This window comes from Coffea eugenioides, unplaced genomic scaffold (genome assembly GCF_003713205.1).
Source record: "Coffea eugenioides isolate CCC68of unplaced genomic scaffold, Ceug_1.0 ScVebR1_68;HRSCAF=342, whole genome shotgun sequence".
NCBI lineage: Eukaryota > Viridiplantae > Streptophyta > Magnoliopsida > Gentianales > Rubiaceae > Coffea > Coffea eugenioides.
The window spans coordinates 148,475-172,240 of record NW_020864551.1 but is presented as its reverse complement, the minus strand read 5'-3'; the positions used below and the strand labels follow the sequence as shown (position 1 = coordinate 172,240).

The 23,766-nt window shown below is 38.1% G+C and overlaps 3 protein-coding genes and 1 long non-coding RNA gene across 4 annotated transcripts; 3 read left to right on the top strand and 1 right to left on the bottom strand.

Moving 5' to 3' along the window:
• The first annotated feature begins 314 nt into the window (after positions 1-314).
• LOC113758762 (disease resistance protein RPM1-like) lies at positions 315-3,991 on the top strand. The gene is made up of 3 exons (XM_027301491.1): positions 315-484; positions 1,282-3,508; positions 3,617-3,991. Exons 1-3 carry the CDS (start codon positions 315-317, stop codon positions 3,989-3,991), a joined length of 2,772 nt encoding a protein of 923 aa, XP_027157292.1.
• A 4,225-nt stretch (positions 3,992-8,216) lies between these two features.
• Positions 8,217-8,798, bottom strand: LOC113758742. The gene is made up of 3 exons (XR_003466847.1): positions 8,771-8,798; positions 8,594-8,633; positions 8,217-8,283 (listed from the first exon to the last, which is right to left on the bottom strand). It is a non-coding gene; the product is annotated as an uncharacterized LOC113758742 (long non-coding RNA).
• Positions 8,799-11,387: 2,589 nt separating this feature from the next.
• On the top strand, positions 11,388-13,811 carry LOC113758761 (disease resistance protein RPM1-like). The gene has a single exon (XM_027301490.1). The coding sequence runs from the start codon at positions 11,388-11,390 to the stop codon at positions 13,809-13,811; it is 2,424 nt and encodes an 807-aa protein (XP_027157291.1).
• Positions 13,812-15,093: 1,282 nt separating this feature from the next.
• LOC113758764 lies at positions 15,094-15,739 on the top strand. The gene has a single exon (XM_027301493.1). The coding sequence runs from the start codon at positions 15,197-15,199 to the stop codon at positions 15,503-15,505; it is 309 nt and encodes a 102-aa protein (XP_027157294.1). The 5' UTR covers positions 15,094-15,196; the 3' UTR covers positions 15,506-15,739.
• The last annotated feature ends 8,027 nt before the right edge of the window (positions 15,740-23,766 follow it).

The window sequence follows — 23,766 nt, the reverse complement described above, 5'->3', positions numbered from 1 at the left end:
TAAAGTGGCGCTTCAGCTCTCACCTAAAGTGATACTAATTTCCGGAAGTGAAGAAAGAATAAATCATTCCAACTTTCTTTCTACAAATTCCAAACCATGAGGAACAAGGAAGGTAGAAAAAGAGCATTACTTCCAATTGAATCAGCCTGATCGCCGGCCAAGGTCTTCCTTTCTATATAATAAATCCTTCTCAGGCACCCAAAAAATATATGAAGTTAAAACCATTCTTCTGCTCATAACCATATAAAAAGAAGCAAAAACCCTGCCTCCTCCTCCTACTTAAAAAAATATATATATAACAAAAAACAATACAAATGGCAGAAACTGTTGTCTCTTTTGTTTCAAATCGTCTCGCAACCTTACTCCAAGAGGAGGGAAGCCTATTGGGAGGGCTTCGACAAGAGGTCCAACTCATCAAGGATGAGTTGGGGCATATGAAAGCTTTCCTCAAAGTGGCTGAAGCAAAAGAAGATGATGATCCCAGGTATGGGTGGCAAACCAATCCACCCAACTAAATTTACTCGTACCCGTCTATGAATAGACGGGTATGGGTATCATAAATTTTTTTATATGGGTATAAATGGGTTACCCAATAATACCCATTTATTAAATGGTATTATTGGCAACCCATTAAATCCAATTAACTCGTTTAGAATTCTCTTCCCCCACCCATTTTTTTTTCCAGATTTTTCATTTTGTCATGATGTTAACTACTTTTGTTTCATTGTTATTATTATTTGTTGGTTTATCTTATTATTTTATTTTCTCTTAGTTTGTTAACTTATTCATTTTTTAGGATTACCAATTTATGATAAGTTTTAACTTCTTTTCTTATCTTTCTAAAATGAAAATTTAAATTTATATACGTTAGGGGTTCAAAATTTTTGGATTGCATTTTTATAACACTTAGTATAAATTTTTATATTCTTATTATTCAATTATTAAATAATATGTAATTTTGCGACATAGAGTATCAATGGAAAAAAAATTGGTAATTAGACTTATTAAGTATTATAAGTAAATATTTAAAACTAATGATGGGTACAAAGAGCGGTAAAAATTGATAACTTAGTTTGCAAAAAAGAATTTAAATGAGTTTACAAAAAGTTAAAATAAATGGGTTATAAATGGGTAATTGGATTATCCAATTCATTTTTTGACTTACCCATTTATACCCATCTAATTAAATGGGTATAAACGGATTGACTTACTTATACCCATTACCCATTTTATCCAATCCAAACACGTCCAAGTCACCCATTTTGACACCTCTAATCTCAGGCTCCAAGAATGGATCAAGCAAGTGCGCGAAGTTGCTTATGACATTGAAGATGTTCTCGATGAATTTGTACTTCGCTTTGCTGGCTACCGACATCATGGATTCTGTGGCTCTCTTCAGAGAATTCTCAAAGCCATTAAGAGCTTGCCAGCTCGTCATCAGGTTGCCAGTGAAATTCAAAGCATAAAGTCCAGGATAAAAAATATTTCAGAAGGATGTCGGAGATACCAAGTTGAATTTGGCATCGACCACCGTGTCACTGGATCTTCAACCATGAACGACTCATGGCGCTATAGCAGGGATGATGCACTTCTAGTGGAGGAAGCAAAATTGGTTGGCATTGACCAGCCCAAACAACATCTGATTTCTAAGCTTCTCGAGGCAGACGATCACCAACTCAAGGTTATTTCAGTGGTTGGTATGGCTGGACTAGGGAAAACTACCCTGGTCAAAAAGGTCCATGAAGATCCAGATGTTAGAAAGAATTTCCCAGTTCGTGCCTGGGTAACCGTCTCTCAAACATGCGACTTTCCAAAGCTCCTGAGAGACTTGATTTGGCAGTTGCACAAGGAATTGAACAAATCAGTCCCACAATTCATCGAATCTATATCTACCGCTGAGCTGAAAGAATTTGCCAAAGATTTTCTTCAACAAGCTGGAAGGTATGCAATTGTCTTCGATGACGTGTGGGACGTGGAATTTTGGAATGAAATCAAATTTGCACTGCCTGAGGGTAACTACGGCAATCGTGTCATGCTAACAACACGAAATGCTGATGTAGCCTCTGCCTCTTGCACAGAATCTCAGGATTATGTCCACAGAATGGAGCCACTATCAAATGAAGATTCGTGGACCCTATTTTGCAACAAGATCTTTAAAGGAAATCGTTGCCCCGCCCACCTGATGGATGTTGCAAAAGCTCTATTGGATAAATGTGACGGTTTGCCTTTGGCGATTGTTGCGATTGGTGGGCTCTTAGCTTCGAAGGACGCGAGCAGAATAGATGAATGGGAGAAGATTCAACAGAGTCTTGGGGGTGAATTCACCGGTAAGCTAGAGAGAGTTAAAAGGATACTTTCTCTGAGTTACAATGATCTGCCTTCGCACCTCAAACCCTGTCTGTTGTATTTAACCATTTATCCGGAGGATTATCCAATAAACTGCCAGATGCTGATTCTATTATGGATTGCTGAAAGATTTGTAGAATGGAGAGAAGGAATGAGTATTGAAGATGTAGCCTGGGGTTATCTCAGAGAACTCATCAGCAGAAGCCTAATTCAAGCAACTAATGTGTTTTATGAAGGAACGCCCCACACGTGTCGAATTCATGACCTATTGAGAGAAGTTATTCTCATCAAGTCAAGGGAACAAAACATGGTGACAGTTACTACTGGACAACCAATGACGTGGCCATCTGAGGAGAAGGTACGCCGTCTAGCAATCCATAGTAGTAGTAACAGTAGCAACATCCAATACCACCAAGAAAGACAATTTTATTCCTTTGAACACCTTCGATCATTCATCACAGTTAGTTCCACCAACCCATTACTATCCAAAACCTTCCTATCTGAAGTTTTAAGGAGTAAGTTGCTAAAGGTTTTGGAATTGGGAGGTGAAGAGATAGAGGAAACACCAAATGAGATTTTCAACTTGTTGCACCTCACATATCTGAGCCTATATGGTACAAAAGTGAAAAGAGTCCCGAGAGCTATTGGAAAGCTTCAACATTTGGAGTATCTGAATTTGGGGGACACTCGAGTTAGGGAACTACCTGTGGAAATCCTAAAGCTGCAAAAGCTTCGGGTTCTCAAAGTATATCAACAAGTTGATTCTTCAGATGATGATTATGGATTTCATGGGTTTAAAGGTCCGTCAAAATTGGGAGGGCTTCTGGCTCTACAAAGGTTAAACACCATAGATGCAAGCAGCGGGTCTGTAATAGTTAAGGAGATAGGAAAATTGACCCAATTAAGGGAGTTATATATTACACAGTTGAGAAGAGAAGATGGAAAGGAGCTCTGCTCCTCCCTTGTCAACCTCACCAGTCTTCAGCAATTAAGTGTTAAATCAGTTGGAAAAGGTGATGATCATGAGATAATTGACCTAAATCATCATCAACATTCTCTTTCTTCTTCTTCTTCTTGTTCGTTTCTTCAATCTCTTCGTGTGTTACTTGTGCGTGGCCGCTTAGAAACGATGCCACGATGGGTAGCTCATCTTCAAAACTTGGTAAGATTAGATTTGATCTGGAGCGGGTTAAGGGCTGAGGAGGATCCGCTTGAATCCCTCCAACATTTGCCCAATTTGGATGACATTAGTTTCATTGGATCTTACTAGGGAGAAGGGCTGTGTTTCAAGGCTGGAGGGTTCCTGAAATTGAAGAGGTTGCACTTAAAGAGAATGGAAGGGTTGAGATGGATGAGAGTGGAGGAGGGTGCACTGCCTCGTCTCCATCAACTCATTCTGGACCGACTTCCATCACTAAAGGAATTACCATTGGGTATTCAGCACTTGAGCCATCTTCAAATGCTGGGTTTGTATGAGATGAGTTCTCAATTGAGAGAGAAACTGTTGGAGGATCAGAAGGAAGAAAGTGAAGATTACACAAGAATCGCACATATTCCTGAAATTTTCATTGATTACTATACAGATGATAGGAAATGGAGACTCCTCCGGCTATGGGGGAAGAAGAAGAAAACATTCCTTGCCTAGCACTAGTAGCATCCCGTGGCTTTCCTTTCTCTTCTTCTTCTATTTTTCTGAGAAGTTTCTGATGTTTTCTATCTTCTCCACTGCGTGTAGTATGGTGCATTGCATCATCATCTTGTTCATATGCTGCATTTTGTTAATGTATTTTTTTAACTGTTTTTCTTTAATTTTAACTTCAGCAAATGCAGCATTCTTACCTACCCCCCCAAATATGCGCTTGTGAGATCATGAGCTCAATGATAACTAAGTACAGGAATCAATTTGCCCATAAGTCTACATAAAGATTGCAATGCATATAGCATTGTGCGAAATTTGAGAATGACAATCTTCTTTTCACTCTTCAATTTTAGATAACAAAAGGGTCTGATCCCAATTTTGATTTATTTCTAAAAGTTTCTCTAGATTTGCCAATTTTTTAGGAGCATAAAAATAGGATTTGAGAAGCTCCTCAACTTCTAGCTGCGTATATAAGAAAAAAATACTAAACAAATAAAGGGTGACTTATGTGTAGAGGTGTCAAAATGGTGCTTTGGACGGGTTTAGGATGGTTAAAATAGGTAATGGGTATAAGTGAGTCAATTCATTTATACCCATCTAATTAAATGCGTATAAATGGGTAAGTCAAAAAATGAATTGGGTAACCCAATTATCTATTTATAATCCATTTATTTTAAATTTTCGTAAATTCATTTAAATTTATTTTTGCAAATTAAGTTATCAATTTATCCCATCTTTTGCACCCATCATTAGTTTTAAATGTTTACTTATAATGCTCAATGAGCCTAATTACTAATTTTTTTCCCCTTGCGTACTGTATGTTGCAAAATTACATACTATTTAATAATGGAACAATAAGAATATAAAAATTTGAACTAAACACTATAAAAGTTAACATAAAAATTTAATCCAAAATTTTTGATATTCTAGCATTTTTTTTTGTGTATAAATTTAAATTTTCATTTTGAAAAGGTAGGAAAAGAAGTTAAAACTTGTCACAAATTGATAATGCTAAAAATTGAACAAGTTAACAAACTAAGAGAAAAGAAAATGATAAGATGAAACTAATAAATAATAATACTAATAATAATGAAACGAAACTAGTTAACATCGTGATAAAATGAAAATTTTGAAAAAAAAATGGGTGGGAAAGAGAGGAGGTTTGGGGGAAGACAATTCTAAATTGGTTAATTAGGTTAGATGAGTTACCTAATAATACTCATTTATACTCATTTAGATAGGTTAGATGGGTTAAATGGATATTATTGGATAACTCATTTATACTTAGATGCAAAAACTTAAGATATTCATACTCATCTATTCATGAGCGAGTATGGATAAATTTAATAAAATGAATTTGTTTGCCACCTATAAATATAACAGATGCAGCTCACCAAAGAGTTGAAGGCCAAAATGCAAATCCATCCATCATACTACATGAATAACTTGCCAAAAAATCATGGTGTTTATTCCTCAATCCAAAAATATGTAGCTTTCTAGATGCATTTTTCCAAACCAGATAGGGAAAAATAAAAATTGCATCAGATTTTCCTTGGTTTATTATACAGGGAAATAACATTGAAAATCTAAATACTCTATATGATCATCACATAGTTAAATATCCTTCTATTTCTATCCCAAAATATGATACTAGTAACAAAAAATTAAATGGCATTCTCGTCATTTTGCCCTCAACGAAAGCTATCCTCTTTCTTGATTTCTTCCTCAAATAAAACTGGAATGCCTATAGCCCTTTCCCTCTCTGGAAGTTCTAACTAGTTCATTTTGTAAGCAACATAGCTGATTCACCACCGATGGGTATTTTTTCATGGTTCAAGGGAACCAAAAACGATACCGACTCCAGACCCGCGACCCAAAAATCCGAACCGGTGAATACCCAATCCGCTTTTGAAGTTCCCGGCATGAACGGAGCAGTGGAGGTCCGGCGGCCCGGCCCACCACCAGCTGATATCACCGTTTTCGAATTCGGTTCCGTTGCCGCTTCTGCCGACAAGGTCACCCTCGCCGGCTTCTGCCCTGTTTCCGACGAGCTCGAACCTTGCCGCTGGGAGATTCTGCCGGCTCAAGGCTCCGACGCCCCTCAATTTCGCGTAGTCTTTTGACGGAAAAATAATTGGGGAAAAGAAAGGGAGAATTTTCAGCTTAACTTTTGAGGAAATGGTGAGGAGGAGTAAAATCCCAATCCTGAGTAGAGTTTCTTCAGTTCATATGGGTTTTTATCTATATTAAAAAAACAAAAAAGCTTGTATCTTTTTTCCTCTTTCATTTTTGAAGTTTCTCTGTAATTTAGCTCTGTTTGATATTTTGATTAGAATATGATAAAGACCTTTACTGCACTTGTTTTTCCCTTTATTTTGGTTGGGTCCAAATTTGGGTACTATTGGCTTGAAAACATGAGAAGGAAGAGGAAGAAGTAAATTTGTTGTGATAGATTGGTTATTGCGTTGTTGGATGATAGATGAACATTTTCTTCTGTTTCCTGCAATTTGCTGTGGAATTCTTATGGAAAAGGGCGCCCTTGAAGCCCTAATCAATAAAGGGTTCAGGTTTTTAGGCCAAATGTGAAGGGCATTTGGACTGACCTTTGTACAAAATGTACTAGTAGGTGTACACGAAAATACATTTCACGCATGAAGGCCTTCTATAGATAGCCGAACATTGTGCTTTCTTTGTCAAATAAGGTTCCAAGCATGCCCTGTTCTTGAAATTTTCCCTGTTATTAACTGGACTTGACAGAGTGGAGAAGCTGTAGATTTGTTGGAGTCCTTTTATCTTGTTTTACAATGTAAGAACTGGGCTTTTCTTTGCTTAAGAGTGTTTCAAGGAAGGATGAGATGGCGTGAGGGCTTTTATAGACTCTCTGTCTATTAGTTTAGATCTGCTCTGTGTTTGTGTCTGTGAGGGGGAGGGGGATGGAGGATGGGGAGTGTATGTGTTCGTGTATTGTGTATGTAAGTGTATAACTATGTCTATGTCAATAAGGATGAGCTTATATGAATTGGTGTACCGTGTAGAGCATATATCAAGTCATGTTTATGTAGTGTTTTCATCCATTCTACTTTTCAAATCAGTCCTTGAAAACTTCTACTTGGTACCTAATATTAACCAAAAGCTTCTAAAGAGGGTGTGTAGTTGCCTGTTTCTTTGGAAAATTCAGCTATGGAACAACGCATAGAGGGCGTGATAATTACAACGTTAAGTTTTCAGATTTTATTTGGTTTGTCAATCATGTTCCTCCCCCCCCCCCCCCTCTCTCTCTTCCTCTTCTTCTTCTTTCTTTGGCAAAGTTATGATGGCAAGTGTTTATTGGATTGCTTAATGACGAATGAACCATTGTTGTCACAGAAAAGAAATACAAGGTCAATATTGCTAGGTTTCACTATATGGTTGAAAGTGATGAAAAGTATGTACTTTCACTATATGGTTTATCATCATTCCTCTAGTACATATTCCAAATGTAGTGTCTAGACTTGCACTTAAGTAGTGGTAGCTGGGGCTATCTTCTTGGTGTCATTGTAGTTACTTGATGGTTCATGAAGATATGTATTCTCAATATTCAGCTAAACTTGGTTGAAACAGAAAAAAGAATTAAGGATAAAGAGGACACAGTTCAATTCTTATTTGTTCAAGTTAGATGGATCTTTTTGCTTGTAATGTTGTTGGTGGAACCAAAACATTGAAAGTTTTCCATGCTTTGTCTTGGCTCCCAATGAACACTGATGTGCTTGAAATACAACATTCTGGTCAACTTCTGTTCCACGGTTACAAATTGCCTGCCTTCAGGAGTATCTCTGATATTATGGCTTGTTCCTCCAGAAATTCTGCAACCTTGTACATTTGACACTGACAGCAAGTGTGGTGTCTGATGCGGTATATGACCTTAATGGCGAGATTGTTTAATGTGCAACTCAGGTATTCATTCACTGAAAAAATAACCACTCTTGTATTTACAAAGCACAAAATGATAGGCAATGCTCAGCAATCAAGAAAAAGGCAACTTCTACGTTTTCCGCACAATGGTATTGCTGTGCTACCAACAGCTGAAGCCCCAGTTAAGAATTTGGTCACGTCTGCCCAGCTGTTGCCCCATTGTTTATGAAAACCAATTAACGCCAAAAAATCTATATAAATAAACTTGAATAAAAGCATCTCATCAGAGAAACATGGCGGAAGGAAAAAATAAAAAACTTACCCACTTTGAGATTCAGAAAAGAGAGATGAAGTATCCGAGCCAGCCAAAAAAATTAAGGGCATAGGTAGAACCACATACATTATTACTGCAAGCAGACAATGCAATCGTATAATCGTCAGACACTAACGAAAGTTGTTGTACCATTTTGAGAAGGCATTGATGCAACAAAATTAACTAATTCTGAACTACAAAGGGCCTCTTGGATAGTTTGCAGACAACATGCTTAGCTGTTAATCTGGTTGCCACATTAAATATGCCCAAAAGAGCAAGTTGCATGAAACTAGATTCCAATTTTATCAAAATGGCAGGAGAATTCCAAGATATCAGTCATATGAAGTAGGCAATTATCAAGAATAGGTAATCGACATTGTGCCAAATATCTCACATTCTTGTACCTGTTAGCATTGGCCACCAATTGTTGTACAAAGCACATGCCTGCAACAAAAGTCAAAGCGATAATAAGAAGCAATGACCATGAAATAAAGGCCATAAGGCATCTTGCAGCTTCCTTATCATAGAACACGTAATAGATATAATTATATAACTAACGCTGCAATCAACACTAAACTTACCAATATCTGCAATACAATCCCCCCTGACTTTATGATATTAATTGGTATTTGATTGAGTTAAAAAAGAAACTTAAATTTTCCCTATGCAGTTAAAAAAGATAGCTGCAAAAGATGATATAAATGAGACATTAAATTAATTGACAAAGTGAAGGGCATAGAAATAAGCCACGTCATGATTGAGTGGTACAGCTATTCCAACAAATTTGTAATCCTTAATTGTAAAGAAAATTGATTATTTTTAATTTACTCCTTACCATTTTCTGCAATTCCTTTTTTTTTTTTGCTAAATTTGCATGCTGTTCATAGACCTCTTAAATCAATACTGTTCACATTTCTTTGATATTTCAAATACTAATTGGTCAGCAGAAATTAGTTCCATAGAGTTCGTTTTTTATTTCTTCATCAATGAAATCAATGATGTCCTTCCCCTCGTAAAGAACCCACAGTCTTTTTTTTTTTTTTTGTCATTTGTCATCATCTACATTTATATCTACTTTTAGTCCTAATCTAATCTATACTAGGGGAGGTAACCTAACAAGATCACGAAAAATCGATGAGAACTAAACTACCATCGGACCGTATGAGCACAAAGCACCCATATAAATCTTAAGCATAACCACATTAGGTGACCACTTTTGATGGGAGACGAAGGTTTGAACATTTAAACTCCCACCCGCACTAAAAGTGATGATCAACTCCCTAGTTGGTTTAAAGAACCCACAATCGAACGATGCTCCTTTTTATCTTTATCCCACCAAGGGGCCCACGGTTGAAATAAGGTTCCGAAGACAATTGTGGGCGACCACAGTCTTCTTAATAGCTTCCATGATTTTATATTGTGGCCGGTAAGGCAGCTCCGTCCCATCGCCACCCCCTCCCCATCCCCGTCCTGCTTTCTTGACAGGCTAATAAAAATATATTATATAATTTTATTATAATTAAATTTTAATAAATAATTAAATATTAATATATTAATATATCATCAAATTATTATTCATTATAATTTAATAATTAAAATTTATAAAAATAATCAAACAAAAATTATTGAATACAATCCAATATAATGAAATAAATACAATTAAAATAGTTAAATTTTTACTTTTGACAGAAATACAATCACTAATTCATTATTTTATTTGCGCTTTTTTTTAAGAAAAAATATTATTATATTAAATATAATTAGAGATATAATATAAATATATTAGTAAATTTAATATAATTAATTAATAATTTCTATTAGTATATATATTATTAATATAATTGATAATGATATTATAATACATATAACTAATATTAATATCATTATCATAAGTTTATAACTAATTAAATTAAATATTTTATATATAATTATATATATATATTTTTTTTAAATGGGTGGCGGGCGGGGGTATCCTCCTGCGGGCCACCCTGTTGCCATCCTTAGTCTTGAGTTGCTTTTTCTGTTCCACTCCGAAGAAATTCACTTTCCTCTGCATCACATGTTCCTGGAAAACTCATAGCTGGCTTCCATTTGATTCGGAACTGTCAATTTTCTTTTGGGGTGGGGTTTTCTTCTCATTCTCTTGTGCTCTTTCCACTTTAACTACTCAAACACGCGTTTCATGTCTATACTGTAAATTTCGTCCACACTGCGTTGGACTGGTTTGTTCCTTGATATTCCATCCGTTTTTTCTTTTGGTCCAAAGGGTCAAAAGAAAAAAAATGCAGAAATTAGTTCCATAGAAGGAGGAGTATATATATGTCATAATGTCAGCAGAAGGGGCAAAACATTTTGCAGTAGTTTATTTCTTCGTCAAAGAAATCAATAATGTTGAACGGTGCTCCTTTGTTATTATCCGACCAAAGGACCCACAGTTGAAAGAAGGTCCTGAAGACATGTGCAAACAGAAATGAGTCTTCTTAATAGCTTCCATGATTTTGTATTGTGGCAGGTAAGGCAGCTTCGTCTTTCACAATCAGATGTTTCTTGCTTTAGTTTCTTCTAATTGGTTAATTCTTTCTTTTTCTGTTTAACGCGTTTTTCTTTTTGATAAATACTGCACCGAAGAACATCAGCTTATGAATCTGTATAACTTCCTCTTCCTTCTTCCTTTCAAGATATTACAACTGGACTGTCCTATCCTATAAACCAGAAGCCGCCTTCCCCGACATTCTTAGGTTAAAAAGGAAGACTGAAAATGGCAGAAACTGTTGTCTCTTTTGTTTCAAATCATCTCGCAACCTTACTCCGAGAGGAGGGAAGCCTATTGGGAGGGCTTCGACAAGAGGTCCAACTAATCAAGGATGAGTTGGGGCATATGAAAGCTTTCCTCAAAGTGGCTGAAGCAAAAGAAGATGATGATCCCAGGCTCCAAGAATGGATCAAGCAAGTGCGCGAAGCTGCTTATGACATTGAAGATGTTCTCGATGAATTTGTACTTCGCTTTGCTGGCTACCGACATCATGGATTCTGTGGCTCTCTGCAGAGAATTCTCAAAGCCATTAAGAGCTTGCGAGCTCGTCATCAGGTTGCCAGTGAAATTCAAAGCATAAAGTCCAGGATAAAAATATTCCAGAAAGGCGTCAGAGATACCAAGTTGAATTTGGCATCGATGACCGTGTCACTGGATCTTCAACCATGAACGACTCATGGCGCTATGGCAGGGATGATGCACTTCTAGTGGAGGAAGCAAAATTGGTTGGCATTGACCAGCCCAAACAACATCTGATTTCTAAGCTTCTCGAGGGGCACGACCACCAACTCAAAGTTATTTCAGTGGTTGGTATGGCTGGACTAGGGAAAACTACCCTAGTCAAAAAGGTCCATGAAGATCCAGATGTTAGAAAGAATTTCCCAGTTCGTGCCTGGGTAACCGTCTCTCAAACACGCGACTTTCCAAAGCTCCTGAGAGACTTGATTTGGCAGTTGCACAAGGAATTGAACAAATCAGTCCCACAATTCATCGAGCCTATATCTACCGCTGAGCTGAAAAAATTTGTCAATGAATTCCTTCAACAAGCTGGAAGGTATGCAATTGTGTTCGATGACGTGTGGCACGTGGAATTTTGGAATGAAATCAAATTTGCACTGCCTGAGGGTAACTACGGCAATCGTGTCATGCTAACAACACGAAATGCCGATGTAGCCTCTGCCTCTTACACAGAATCTCAGGATTATGTCTACAGAATGGAGCCACTATCAAATGAAGATTCGCGGACCCTATTTTGTAATAAGATCTTTAAAGGAAAACCTTGCCCCGACCACCTGATGGATGTTGCAAAAGCTGTATTGGGTAAATGTGACGGTTTGCCTTTGGCGATTGTTGCGATCGGTGGGCTCTTAGCTTCAAAGGACGCGAGCAGAATAGATGAATGGGAGAAGATTCAACACAGTCTTGGGGGTGAATTCACCGGTAAGCTAGAGAGAGTTAAAAGGATACTTTCTCTGAGTTACAACGATCTGCCTTCGCATCTCAAACCCTGTCTGTTGTATTTAACCATTTATCCGGAGGATGATATAATACACTGCAGTATGCTGATTCTATTATGGATTGCTGAAAGATTTGTAGAATGGAGAGAAGGAATGAGTATTGAAGATGTAGCCAGGGGTTATCTTAGTGAACTCATCAATAGAAGCCTAATTCAAGTGACTGATGTGTTTTATGGAGGATTACCCGAGAAGTGTCAAATCCATGACCTATTGAGGGAAGTTATTCTCATCAAGTCAAGGGAACAAAACATGGTGACAGTTACTACTGGACAACCAATGACGTGGCCATCTGAGAAGGTACGCCGTCTAGTACTCCATAGTAGTAGTAACAGCAGCATCATCCCACACCACCAACACAGCCAATTTTATTCCTTTGAACACCTTCGATCATTCATCACATTTAGTTCCACCAAAACTTTCTTACCTGAAGTTTTAAGGAGTAGCAAGTTGCTAAAGGTTTTGGATTTGGAAGGTGAAGAGATAGAGGAAACACCAAATGAGATTTTCAACTTGTTGCATCTCACGTATCTGAGCCTATATGGTACAAAAGTGGCAAGAGTCCCGAGAGCTATTGGAAAGCTTCAACATTTGGAATATCTGAATTTGGGGGACACTGGAGTTAGGGAATTACCCGTGGAAATTCTAAAGCTGCAAAGGCTTCGGCATCTGAGAGTATACCAACAAGTTGATCCCTCAGATGAAGATATTGGATATCATGGGTTTAATGGTCCGTCAAAATTGGGAGGGCTTCTCGCTTTACAAAGGTTAGACACCATAGATGCAAGCAGCGGGTCTGTAATAGTTAAAGAGATAGGAAAATTGACCCAATTAAGAGAGTTGTATATTACACAGTTGAGAAGAGAAGATGGAAAGGAGCTCTGCTCCTCCCTTGTCAACCTCACCAGCCTTCGGGAATTAAGTGTTGATTCAGTTGGAAAAGGTGATGATTCTGAGATAATCGATCTAAATCATTATCAACATTCTCTTTCTTCTTCTTCTTCTTGTTCGTTTCTTCGATCTCTTCGTGTGCTAATTATGCGTGGCCGCTTAGAAACGATGCCAGTGTGGACAACTCATCTTCAAAACTTGGTAAAAATAAATTTGTACTGGAGTCGGTTAAGGGGTGAGAAGGATCCGCTTGAATTCCTCCAACATTTGCCCAATTTGGATACAATTAATTTCTGTGGATGTTACCAAGGAGAAGGGTTATGTTTCAAGGCTGGAGGGTTCCTAAAGCTGAGTTGGTTGTCGTTAAAGGGAATGGAAGGATTGAGATGGATGGCAGTGGAGGAGGGTGCATGTTCTCATCTCCGAACACTAGTTCTAGATCGACTTCCATCACTAGAGGACTTACCTTCGGGAATTCAGCACATGAGCCATCTTCAAGAGCTGGGTTTGTATGAGATGAGTTCTCAACTGATGGAAAAGGTTGAGAATCAGGAGGAAGAAAGTGAAAATTACAGAAGAGTGACACACATTCCTGAAATTGTCATTGGTTTCTATGCCAATGATGGGGAATGGAGAATCCGCCGGCTATGGGGGAAGAAGAAGAAGAAAACAATCCTTGCCTAGCACTAGTAGCATCTCGTGGCTTCCCTCTCTTTGTTTGCTACCCCCCCTACTGCTCTCTCTTCTTCTTCTATTTTTCTGAGAAGTTTCTGATGTGTTCTATGTTCTCCACTGCGTGTAGTATGGTGCATTGCATTTTATAAACTGTTTTTCTTTAATTTTAACTTCAGCAAATGAAGCATTCTTACCTACCTCCCCAACGATAACTGAGTCCAGGAATCAATTTGATATAAGTCTACATAAAGATTGCAATGGCTATAGCATTGTGCGAAATTTGAGAATGATAATCTTCTTTTCACTCTTAAATTTAGATAACAAAAGGGTCTGATCCCAATATTGATTTATTTCTAAAAGTTTCTCTGGATTTGCCAATTTTTTAGGAGCATAAAAATGGGATTTAAGAAGCTCCTCAACTTCTAGCTGCGTATATAAGAAAAAAAAATACTAAACAAATAAAGGACGACTTACACAGCAGATGCAGCTCACCAAAGAGTTGAAGGCCAAAATGCAAATCCATCCATCATACTACATGAATAACTTGCCACAGAATCATGGTGCTTATTCCTCAGTCCAAAAATATGTAGCTTTCTAGATGCATTTTTCCAAACCGGATACAGAAAAATAAAAGATGCATTAGATTTTCCTTGGTTTATTATACATGGAAATAACATTGAAAATCTAAGGGCAAATTTCAGGTTACCCTCTTGTGGTTTAGTATTTTTTACATAACCCCCGTATAATTTCAAAACCTATACATAACTCCTTTATGATTTGGATTAAAGTGTCAAAGTGACGAAAATGATCATTTGTGACGGAGTCACCTAAAATGTAAAAAATATCCTTATGTAAAGTTAAAAATTATTTATTAATCAAGGGGGGTTATATGTATATTCTAAAAACTATAAGGGAGTTATATGGTAAAGTATTAAACCATAAGGGGATTATATGTTAAAATATAAAAATCATACAGGATTAGTGTGTCATGTATTTATAAGCGTAATTTTGACATTTTCAGAAGTTCCGTTACCAATGACTATTTCCATCACTTTGATACTTTAATCTAAACCATGAGAAATATATGTATAACTTCTGAAACCATACGGGGTTATATAAAAATCTAAACCACAGGGGTAAAATGTAATTTGCCCAAAATCTAAATACTCTCTATATGATGATCCAATAGTTAAATATCCTTCTATTTCTGTCCTAAAATATTTTAGTAACAAAAAATTAAATGGCGTTCTCGTCATTTTGCCCTCAACGAAAGCTATCCTCTTTCTTGATTTCTTCCTCAAATAAAACTGGATTGCCTAGAACCCCTCCACCCTTTCTCTCACTGGAAGTTCTAACTAGTTCATTTTGTGAGCAACATTACTGATTCACCACCAATGGGTATTTTTTCATGGTTCAAGGGAACCAAAAACGATACCAACTCCAAACCCGCGACCCAAAAATCGGAACCGGTGAAAACCCAATCCGCTTCTGAAGTTCCCGGCATGAACGGAGCAGTGGAGGTCCGACGGCCCGGCCCACCACCAGCTGATATCACCGTTTTCGAATTCGGTTCCGTTGCCGCTTCTGCCGATAATGTCACCCTCGCCGGCTTCTGCCCTGTTTCCGACGAGCTCGAACCTTGCCGCTCGGAGATTCTGCCGGCTCAAGGCTCCGACGCCCCTCAATTTCGCGTTGTCTTTTGACGGAAAAATAGTTGGCGAAAAGAAAGGGAGAATTTTCAGCTTAGCTTTTGAGGAAATGGTGAGGAGGAGTAAAATCCCAATCCTGAGTAGAGTTTCTTCAGTTCATATGGGTTTTTATCTATATTTAAAAAACAAAAAAGCTTGTATCTTTTTTTCTCTTTCATTTTTGAAGTTTCTCTGTAATTTAGCTCTGTTTGACGCTTTGATTAGAATATGATAAAGAGCTTTACTGCACTTGTTTTTCCTTTTTTTTGGTTGGGTCCAAAGTTGGGTACTATTGGCTTGAAAGCATGAGAAGGAAGAGGAAGAAGTAAATTTGTTGTGATAGATTGGTTATTGCGTTGTTGGATGATAGATGCACATTGTCTTCTGTTTCCTGCAATTTGCTGTAGAATTATTATGGAAAAGGGCGCCCTTGAAGCCCTAATCAATAAAGGGTTCAGGTTTTTAGGCCAAATGTGAAGGGCATTTGGACTGACGTTTGTACAAAATGTACCAGTATGTGTACACGAAAATACATTTCACGCATGAAGGTCTTCTATAGATAGCCGAACATTGTGCTTTCTTTGTCAAATAAGGTTCCAAGCATGCCATGTTCTTGAAATTTTCCCTGTTATTAACTGGACTTGACAGAGTAGAGAAGCTGTAGATTTGTTGGAGTCCTTTTATCTTGTTTTACAATGTAAGAACTTGGCTTTTCTTTGCTTAAGAGTGTTGCAAGGAAGGATGAGATGGCGTGAGGGCTTTTATAGACTCTGTCTAGTAGTTTAGATCTGCTTTGTGTTTGTGTCTGTGATTGCGTTGGCAGGGTTGCGAGGGGGATGGAGGATGGGGAGTGTATGTGTTCGTGTATTGTGTATGTAAGTGTATAACTATGTCTGTCAATAAGGATGAGCTTATATGAATTGGTGTACCATGTAGAGCATATATCAAGTCATGTTGAAATATATGTGGGCAGAGAAAGATGTGAGCCTAAACTCTTCATGCTTTTTAAGTTGCTTTTACATTTGCTTGGTTTGTTTGTCAAATAAAATTGGTATTAATTGGTATTTGATTGAGTTAAAAAGAAACTTAAATTTTCCCTATGCAGTTAAAAAAGATAGCTGCAAAGACGACATAAATGAGACATTAAATTAATTGACAAAGTGAAGGGCATAGAAATAAGCCACGTCATGATTGAGTGGTACAGCTATTCCAACAAATTTGTAATCCTTAATTGTAAAGAAAATTTATTATTTTTAATTCACTCCTCACCATTTTCTGCAATTTCTTTTTTTTTTTTGCTAAATTTACATGCTATTCATAGACCTCTTAAATCAATACAGGTCACATTTCTTTGATATTACAAATACTAATTGGTCAGCAGAAATTAGTTCCATAGAGTAAGGTTTTTATATCTTTCTAGTTGAACTTTTATTTCTTTTTGTGAATTTGAATTGAATAATGTGAGGCGTATTATTGAATTTGGAATATTTACATTTTTTTAAGTTTTATTGAGGTTAATAAAAAATGTAAATGATCTATACTGCTTAATTATCTTAGATTGTCTACTTAGTTGTCTATTGACATTCAATTGATAGAAATAGTTGGATTCTTTTATTTGTTCTTTTCTTTTAGTATTTCTTCATACCGATAAAAAGCACATAATTATATATCTGTCACATGATATTAATATCAAGATTCTTCAAATGAATATGGACTCTTTTCTTCTTATATATTTCTCTTTTTTTCCAAGAGCATCTATTTTTTTTATACTAATATTTTTTACGATATCAAAATTGTGGCTAATGCAATTGGTCACATAATTTCAAGTAAGAAATTGCTTTGGATAAGAAACTTTGACACATATAGGAATTGAAGATGGAGTACAAGGGTCACTAAATAGTTTTAATAGGGAGATTTTTCATTTTAATTACCATTATTATTGAGGTTTTATCATTTGAAATGTTTCATATTTTTAATTACTACTGACAGGTGCCGAACCTGTACAATAATAAATACTTACTCGAGAAAAATACAGATTTTGTATATAGCGGTGAGTAGGGTCGAATCCACAGGGACTGGGGATAATTCGTTTCTTCTAGAGTCCAAAGTATGGGGGGTTTTGGATTAAATGCTAACTAAATAAATTAACTGCAGAAAATAATTAATTAAAAGAAATGATTGGGGAAACTCTAGCCAAGGGTACACTTCAGAAATGGTTCAGGCACTGATCATTGATGCAGAAATAATTCCAACATTTAGTAATAGATTAGTTATAGTTGTCATGCACGCGATAAACAACCAACCCTTCCTTAATTTCTCGATAGCTAAGGTACGACCGTTAGCTATTTCTCTAACCCAATAATAACCCTAGGTACGACCGTAGGATTTAATTCCTAGATTGCATTAATAATTAGAAAGGCCCAATCCTAACCAACAAACACGCTACGAGGGTTTGTTTAAATTAGATCATATGCTCCCCTGACATAAACCCAATTACGCCAGTTACTACTGAGGTAGAGATAACGAACAATTACGGATTCAATTACCCATATTTAGCAAAAATAGCCTATATGAATAATTAATTATTGCGCACTAATCAATCATACACAAGGCCATAGCAATTAAAATCAAGGAACATATAAATACCAATAAATGAAGAAAATAATTAAAACAGATTCGATCTCACAGTAATTGTCGAACCAAATCGTCAGTTGTCCCCTTGACTAGAAAAGCTTAACCACGCCTCATGAGAAAATCTCCCCGTTGGGGAATATTGTCGAATACCTGGCGTGTGTCAGAGGCCAGTCCAAAGAAAGAAAACTAGAACTAAACTAAAAAAACTAAAACTAAAGCCCTAGATATCTCTTGCTTCTGTACGTTGTCCCCTTTTAAAGCAACAAAAGAAAGATGACTAAAAGCTATCTAGGTGGTCCCCACACATGTGGACAAAGCCTCCCAAGTACTTCTTGTTCCAAGTCTCTCTACGTTGCTTTCTTTGAAGCCCAAATGACCAAATGCCTTTCACTAGCTTGTGGTCCCCCACCAATTCAAGGGCCCAAGGATTGAAGCCCTTAGAAGTCTCCATATTTTTCACAAAGTCCCTCCTTTTTGGTAGTTTTCTGCTTCATTCCTGAAATTGATTCCAAATACCAAATATGAGTAAATATCAGCAATTAACACAATATTTGTCAGGGATAGAAGGGAAAATTAATAATAAAAATACTAACAAATTATACCCTATCAATTCCCCCCACACCTGAATCATGCTTGCCCTCAAGCATGGGAGCAGCAATTGAACACCAAAATTTTGACAATGGCTATCGCTCTAACTACCTAATTGCCAAGATACCAAGAAAAATAATAATCAAGCATCAATGGTCAAGTCCAAGAAACATCACTCCTGGTTAGCTTCTAAACCATAAACTCTTCCAATTTCAGGTTAACGAATCTAAGAAAAAGGAATAATGTACAACATTTATCAGCAAATGGTCCAATTATTAACCAAAATCTCAACATTAAATCCATAATTCGGCAAGCTGATTTTTATTACACACTAACACAACCTTCACTTTTTTTCACATTTTTTTTCCTACTTTTCTCTTTTTTTTTTCAATAGTAACAAAAGACTTAGTCGCTAGCCATTAGAGCCTTTTGACGCGAACTCCAACATTGGCAAGATGAAGGAGCCCGGTTACTCAGCTTCTATCGCCACGTGACCACGTACTCATAGGAATTACTACCTTTTGACGCGAGAATCAACACTTTTAGGTGCAGATCCCCGGTTACTCAGTAGTAACTAATAGCGGAGTACAGTCAAGTTTATTCATAGCTAAAAATCACAAAAACTCAATATAACACAAGAACCAAAAGAAAACTTGCATCAGCTAGCCTCATTTTCAAACATGGAGAACTAAAGTTAATAACCGGACCAATTCACATGAAAATGCCAATAATCATTCCCTATGCCTAGGAAAGTTAACCAAAAATTATAAGAGTAAAACAATCATCGATATTCACCAAAGAGATATTTTTGGACTCAACCATATTAACTTGATACCCTTTTATTATTAAAATTTGGCAATAGCAGAAATAGAGGCAACAATCCAACATCAAATTTTGGCATGCACTTACGAGCCAATCACTAAAAAGAAGAAAATGAAAATGAACGAAAGATACTAGCACCATAACTGCTCCCCCCACACCTAAATCCTACATTGTCCTCAATGGAGGAATTAAAGCAATTAAAGTGAAGAGGACAACGAAACTTTCCTCTTTGAGTGGCCAAGAGGTAGGCGGGGACGGTGGAGGAAACCAATGTGGTGGAAGTACGCGCCCAAGTTCTGAGACATCATACTCAATTCAACCAGCAAATGCAAAACTCTGTCCTCCCAAAATCTCAACAAATAGCTCCAGTTGGCCAGTTAATGCCTTAACTCAGAATCAGAAATTTCAACATTGAGAGTTTAGGTATTTGACAATAACAATTCAGTCACAAGTTCTTGGCTGTCAATTAGACAGCCAATCAGATGGAATTACCAAATCTAGTCAAAATACCCCAACCAGTACCATTGGTGCACCCCACAGATAATGAAGCAACTTAAATGGCAAACCCAATCAACAAAATGTACATGTGAGGCACCCAAGGTCTATACAAATGTCCCAACAAAGCAGCGATTGCAATCAATAATCAGTAGTGGTCCTAATTTACTCAAATGCAGAATTAATGCAGCCCAACAATTCAACTGGATGTACCCACCTTGACAAGCAAAGCAAGTGGCACAGGTTTCCCAAGTCAACAGGCAATTCAGAGATAACTCAACCGAAATCACAGTAGAAACTTCAATTAAATACACTCAACATGAATAAGCCAAGCAAGTGTCATAGAAACTCCCCAATTCAACAAGCAATCACAGTATTTCAACTCACCCAAAAACTCAACAATTCCACCCAAAAGTTGAACAAATGCCCCCAGCGGTGAGCCTCAAGAAGTGAACAAGTCAAGCAATAGTAGTGGAAAACTCTGACATTAACAACTGAATCTCAAACCCCCAGCATTTCAACTAGATGCACTGAACTGGAATAAGCAATGTAGAGGGTATAGAAGCCTCCCAATTTAACAAACAAGTGCAATATTTCAGCTCACCCAAATACTCAACAAATGGCTCCAGTTGGCCAGTAGAAGTCGCAACCCAAAATCAGCAATTTCAAGGATAACAGCTCAGGGCTTGGACAATAATCACTTAGCCAACCAAATAGAAGTACCCAATTGAGGTCCAATCACCCCACCAGTACCACTGGTGTAGTAAACTATGGAAGAGAAATCACACACCACCAATATCAGGCCACCGACAAACCAAAATAACAATTAACACTGCTCATAATTGAGAATCGCAACAATCAAAACACAAGCAAAGTTGCCTCCCAATTAGCAAAAGACAATTTCACGAATCCAGCCCACCCAAAAATTAGCAATTTCAATGATAACAGCCCAGAAAGTTGTCAATAAGAACTCCGCCAAACAACTAGGGGTAAACAAATTCAATTGAAAATATTCCCTCCAGTACCACTGGGGGTAAAAACGTAGGCCAAAATCAATGAAACCTCAATCGGAACAAATCGCTCCAGGTGGCCAGTTAATGCACAATTGCACCCAACCCAAAAGAAGTAATAAATTCAAGTGAAAATACCCCAACCAGTGCCTTCCCCCCCCCTTTTTTTTTTTGGAATGAAAGAGTAAATGTACAACTCAATCAACCGAATTCGCAGTGATAGTTCCAAAAGTCAGCAATTCGAGTCCAAGCTTTCAGTGAAGAAAGGACGAATTAATCAGTGAAGAAAGGAACCCCAAGCTTCCAGCTCCCAATTAAGCAGCAAATAAGAGAGGACGAATCTATAGTAGCCACAAGAAATGACGCCCAATAGGTATACCACACAAGTGAAGAAATAAACTCCAACAGCCACAAATACCAATTGTGGAAAATCCTTAACAACACCAATCAATGTTAGAAATTGGGGAATAAAGTCCAAATACCTCTGCTAGGACCTCGGCAGTAGGCGGACAGAGGAGCTGTAGTGGTGGCGGGCAAGCTGGAGTTTGAGCAGGCGGCGGCGCGCAGCTCAGCGGAGAGGGGCGCCAAGCTGGTGGAGGTGAGCTGAAGTGTAGCTCGTTCGCCAAGTGGAGAGAGAGCAGAGGGGGAGTTGGGTGGCAGTTCGCGGAGCTTGGGCGAACTGTTGGTGGCGCGAGCTCAGGAGGCAGCGACGCGCTTGGAGTTGCGCGCGGAGATGCGGCGAGCTGGTGGAGCTGTTGGCGGTGGAAGCTGAACTCACGGCGAGAGGAGAGTTAGCTGGCGGTGCAGAGCTGGTGGTGAACAGCAGCGGAGAGAGAGGTGAGAGAGCGCAGGGGGCTGGTGGAGGTCCCCTGCTTGTGCGCACGATGCAGCGCGGCGTGTTGCGGACGAAGCTGGGGAAGAGCTTGCGGAGGAAGCGCAGGTGGAGATGGCGCAACGGGCTCGCAGGGGAGAGGGCTGCGCGCGAGGGCTGCAGCGTTGCGGGTAGCGCGCGAGGAAGCTCCTGGTCGCGTGCGGCGTGGTGTTCAGCGGAGCGCAAGTGGGGCGCGACTTGGTGCTGGTAGCGGCGCGCCGTGGATGATGAAGAGGAGGAGGTGCTGCGTGGGTGAGGTTGTGGCGCAGTAGCGGCGGATGAAGGAATAGAAGGAAAAGGGGAAACAGGGGAGCGGTGGAAGAAAAGAAAAAGAAAAAAGAAAGAAAGAAAAAGAAAGAAAGAAGAAAGAATTTTTTGTTTTTTTTGGGAATTTTTTTTTTTTTTTTTTAAATTGAATTGAGATTGGAAAATTCGATTTTTGAATACCAAAACTGAAAATGAAAAAGGAAATTACTGTTATTTAAAGAAATAGGGAAAAGAAAAAAAAAATATTATTATTATTTTTTTTTTTTGAAAGTGAAAAATTATTTCCTTTGTTTTTGGGTCGTCAAACACCGCGTGGGCACGCCAAGATTGGTCTTCGTCCTCTGACCTCAGGAGACGCAAACACCGCGTGGGCACGCCAAGATTTCACTTCCTGATAACAGTGGAGGAAATATGAAAACCAATTACTACTCAATCGAGAAACGAAAAACGAAAGAAATGAACAACAAAAAATAATAAAATCAATATTTGGGTTGCCTCCCAAAAAGCGCCTTTCTTTAATGTCTTTAGCTAGACATTATCATGTTTTGCTCATGGAGGATAAAATCTTGTGGCTCGCTTCAATGCTTCATCTTCAATGTGATCCTGGTAACCCTCATAGATGGAGTAATTCTTGAGTACACGAGCTACAGTCTTCCATGGACCAGTAGATTGCGCCAAACAATCAAGCATTGATCGCAATTCTTCATCCACTCCTCCATCAAGAGCATTCAACGGTTCAAGATATTTTTCCATTACCACTCTTAACTTATTCCTGTCATGAAATTTCAAATTTTCTGGTATAATAAAATCAATTTCAGTAACAGGAGTTGAAGAATAGGAGTCAGGAAAATATTGATTAAGGAGTGGAGAAGATGTCACCGCATTTGGAGATTGTCCACTGGATTCATTCACTTGGATGGGTTGCGGTTGGGGTTCCATTTCTTCATTTTCGGCTTCTTTTTCAACTGCATCTGTAGATCTCTCATTTTGACACTCTTGCATCTCCTCATCACTAGTCAAGCAAATTGCACTCTCATCTTCCTCAAGATTGATATTGGTTTGTGAGGGCAATTCTTCAAGGTGAGCCTCTAATCGCTCTATCCTGGCTGTCAATTGACGCAGTTGATCCGCCAGGTCGCGACAGCTCGCTTGTGTCTTCTGATGAAATCGATTTAGGCTCGCTTGTGTCTCCTGATGAAATCGATTTGAATTAGCAATTAGTAAACCTATCATTTCTTCAAGAGACATACCTGACACGGAGGACGATTGCTGAGACTCTTGCTGTTGAAAATCCATTGGCCCGGTCGCATAATCAAAATTGGAATTATCCCACCATCCTTGATCATACCCGTTTGAATAAGGGTCATACCACGTTTGATATTGGGGTGGAAAATCTCCAAAAGTATCAATTGGAGCGCTTAGATTATCTTGAAATGCGGGGCATGTGTTAGTTGAATAACCTGAATCAAAATAAGTTCCACAATTTGCAACAGCCCATTGATCATTAGGAAAAACATGAGTCTCATAACCCCATTCAGGAACAAAGTCCAGTCTATCATCAAAATATGGAATGTTAGCAGCCATAAACT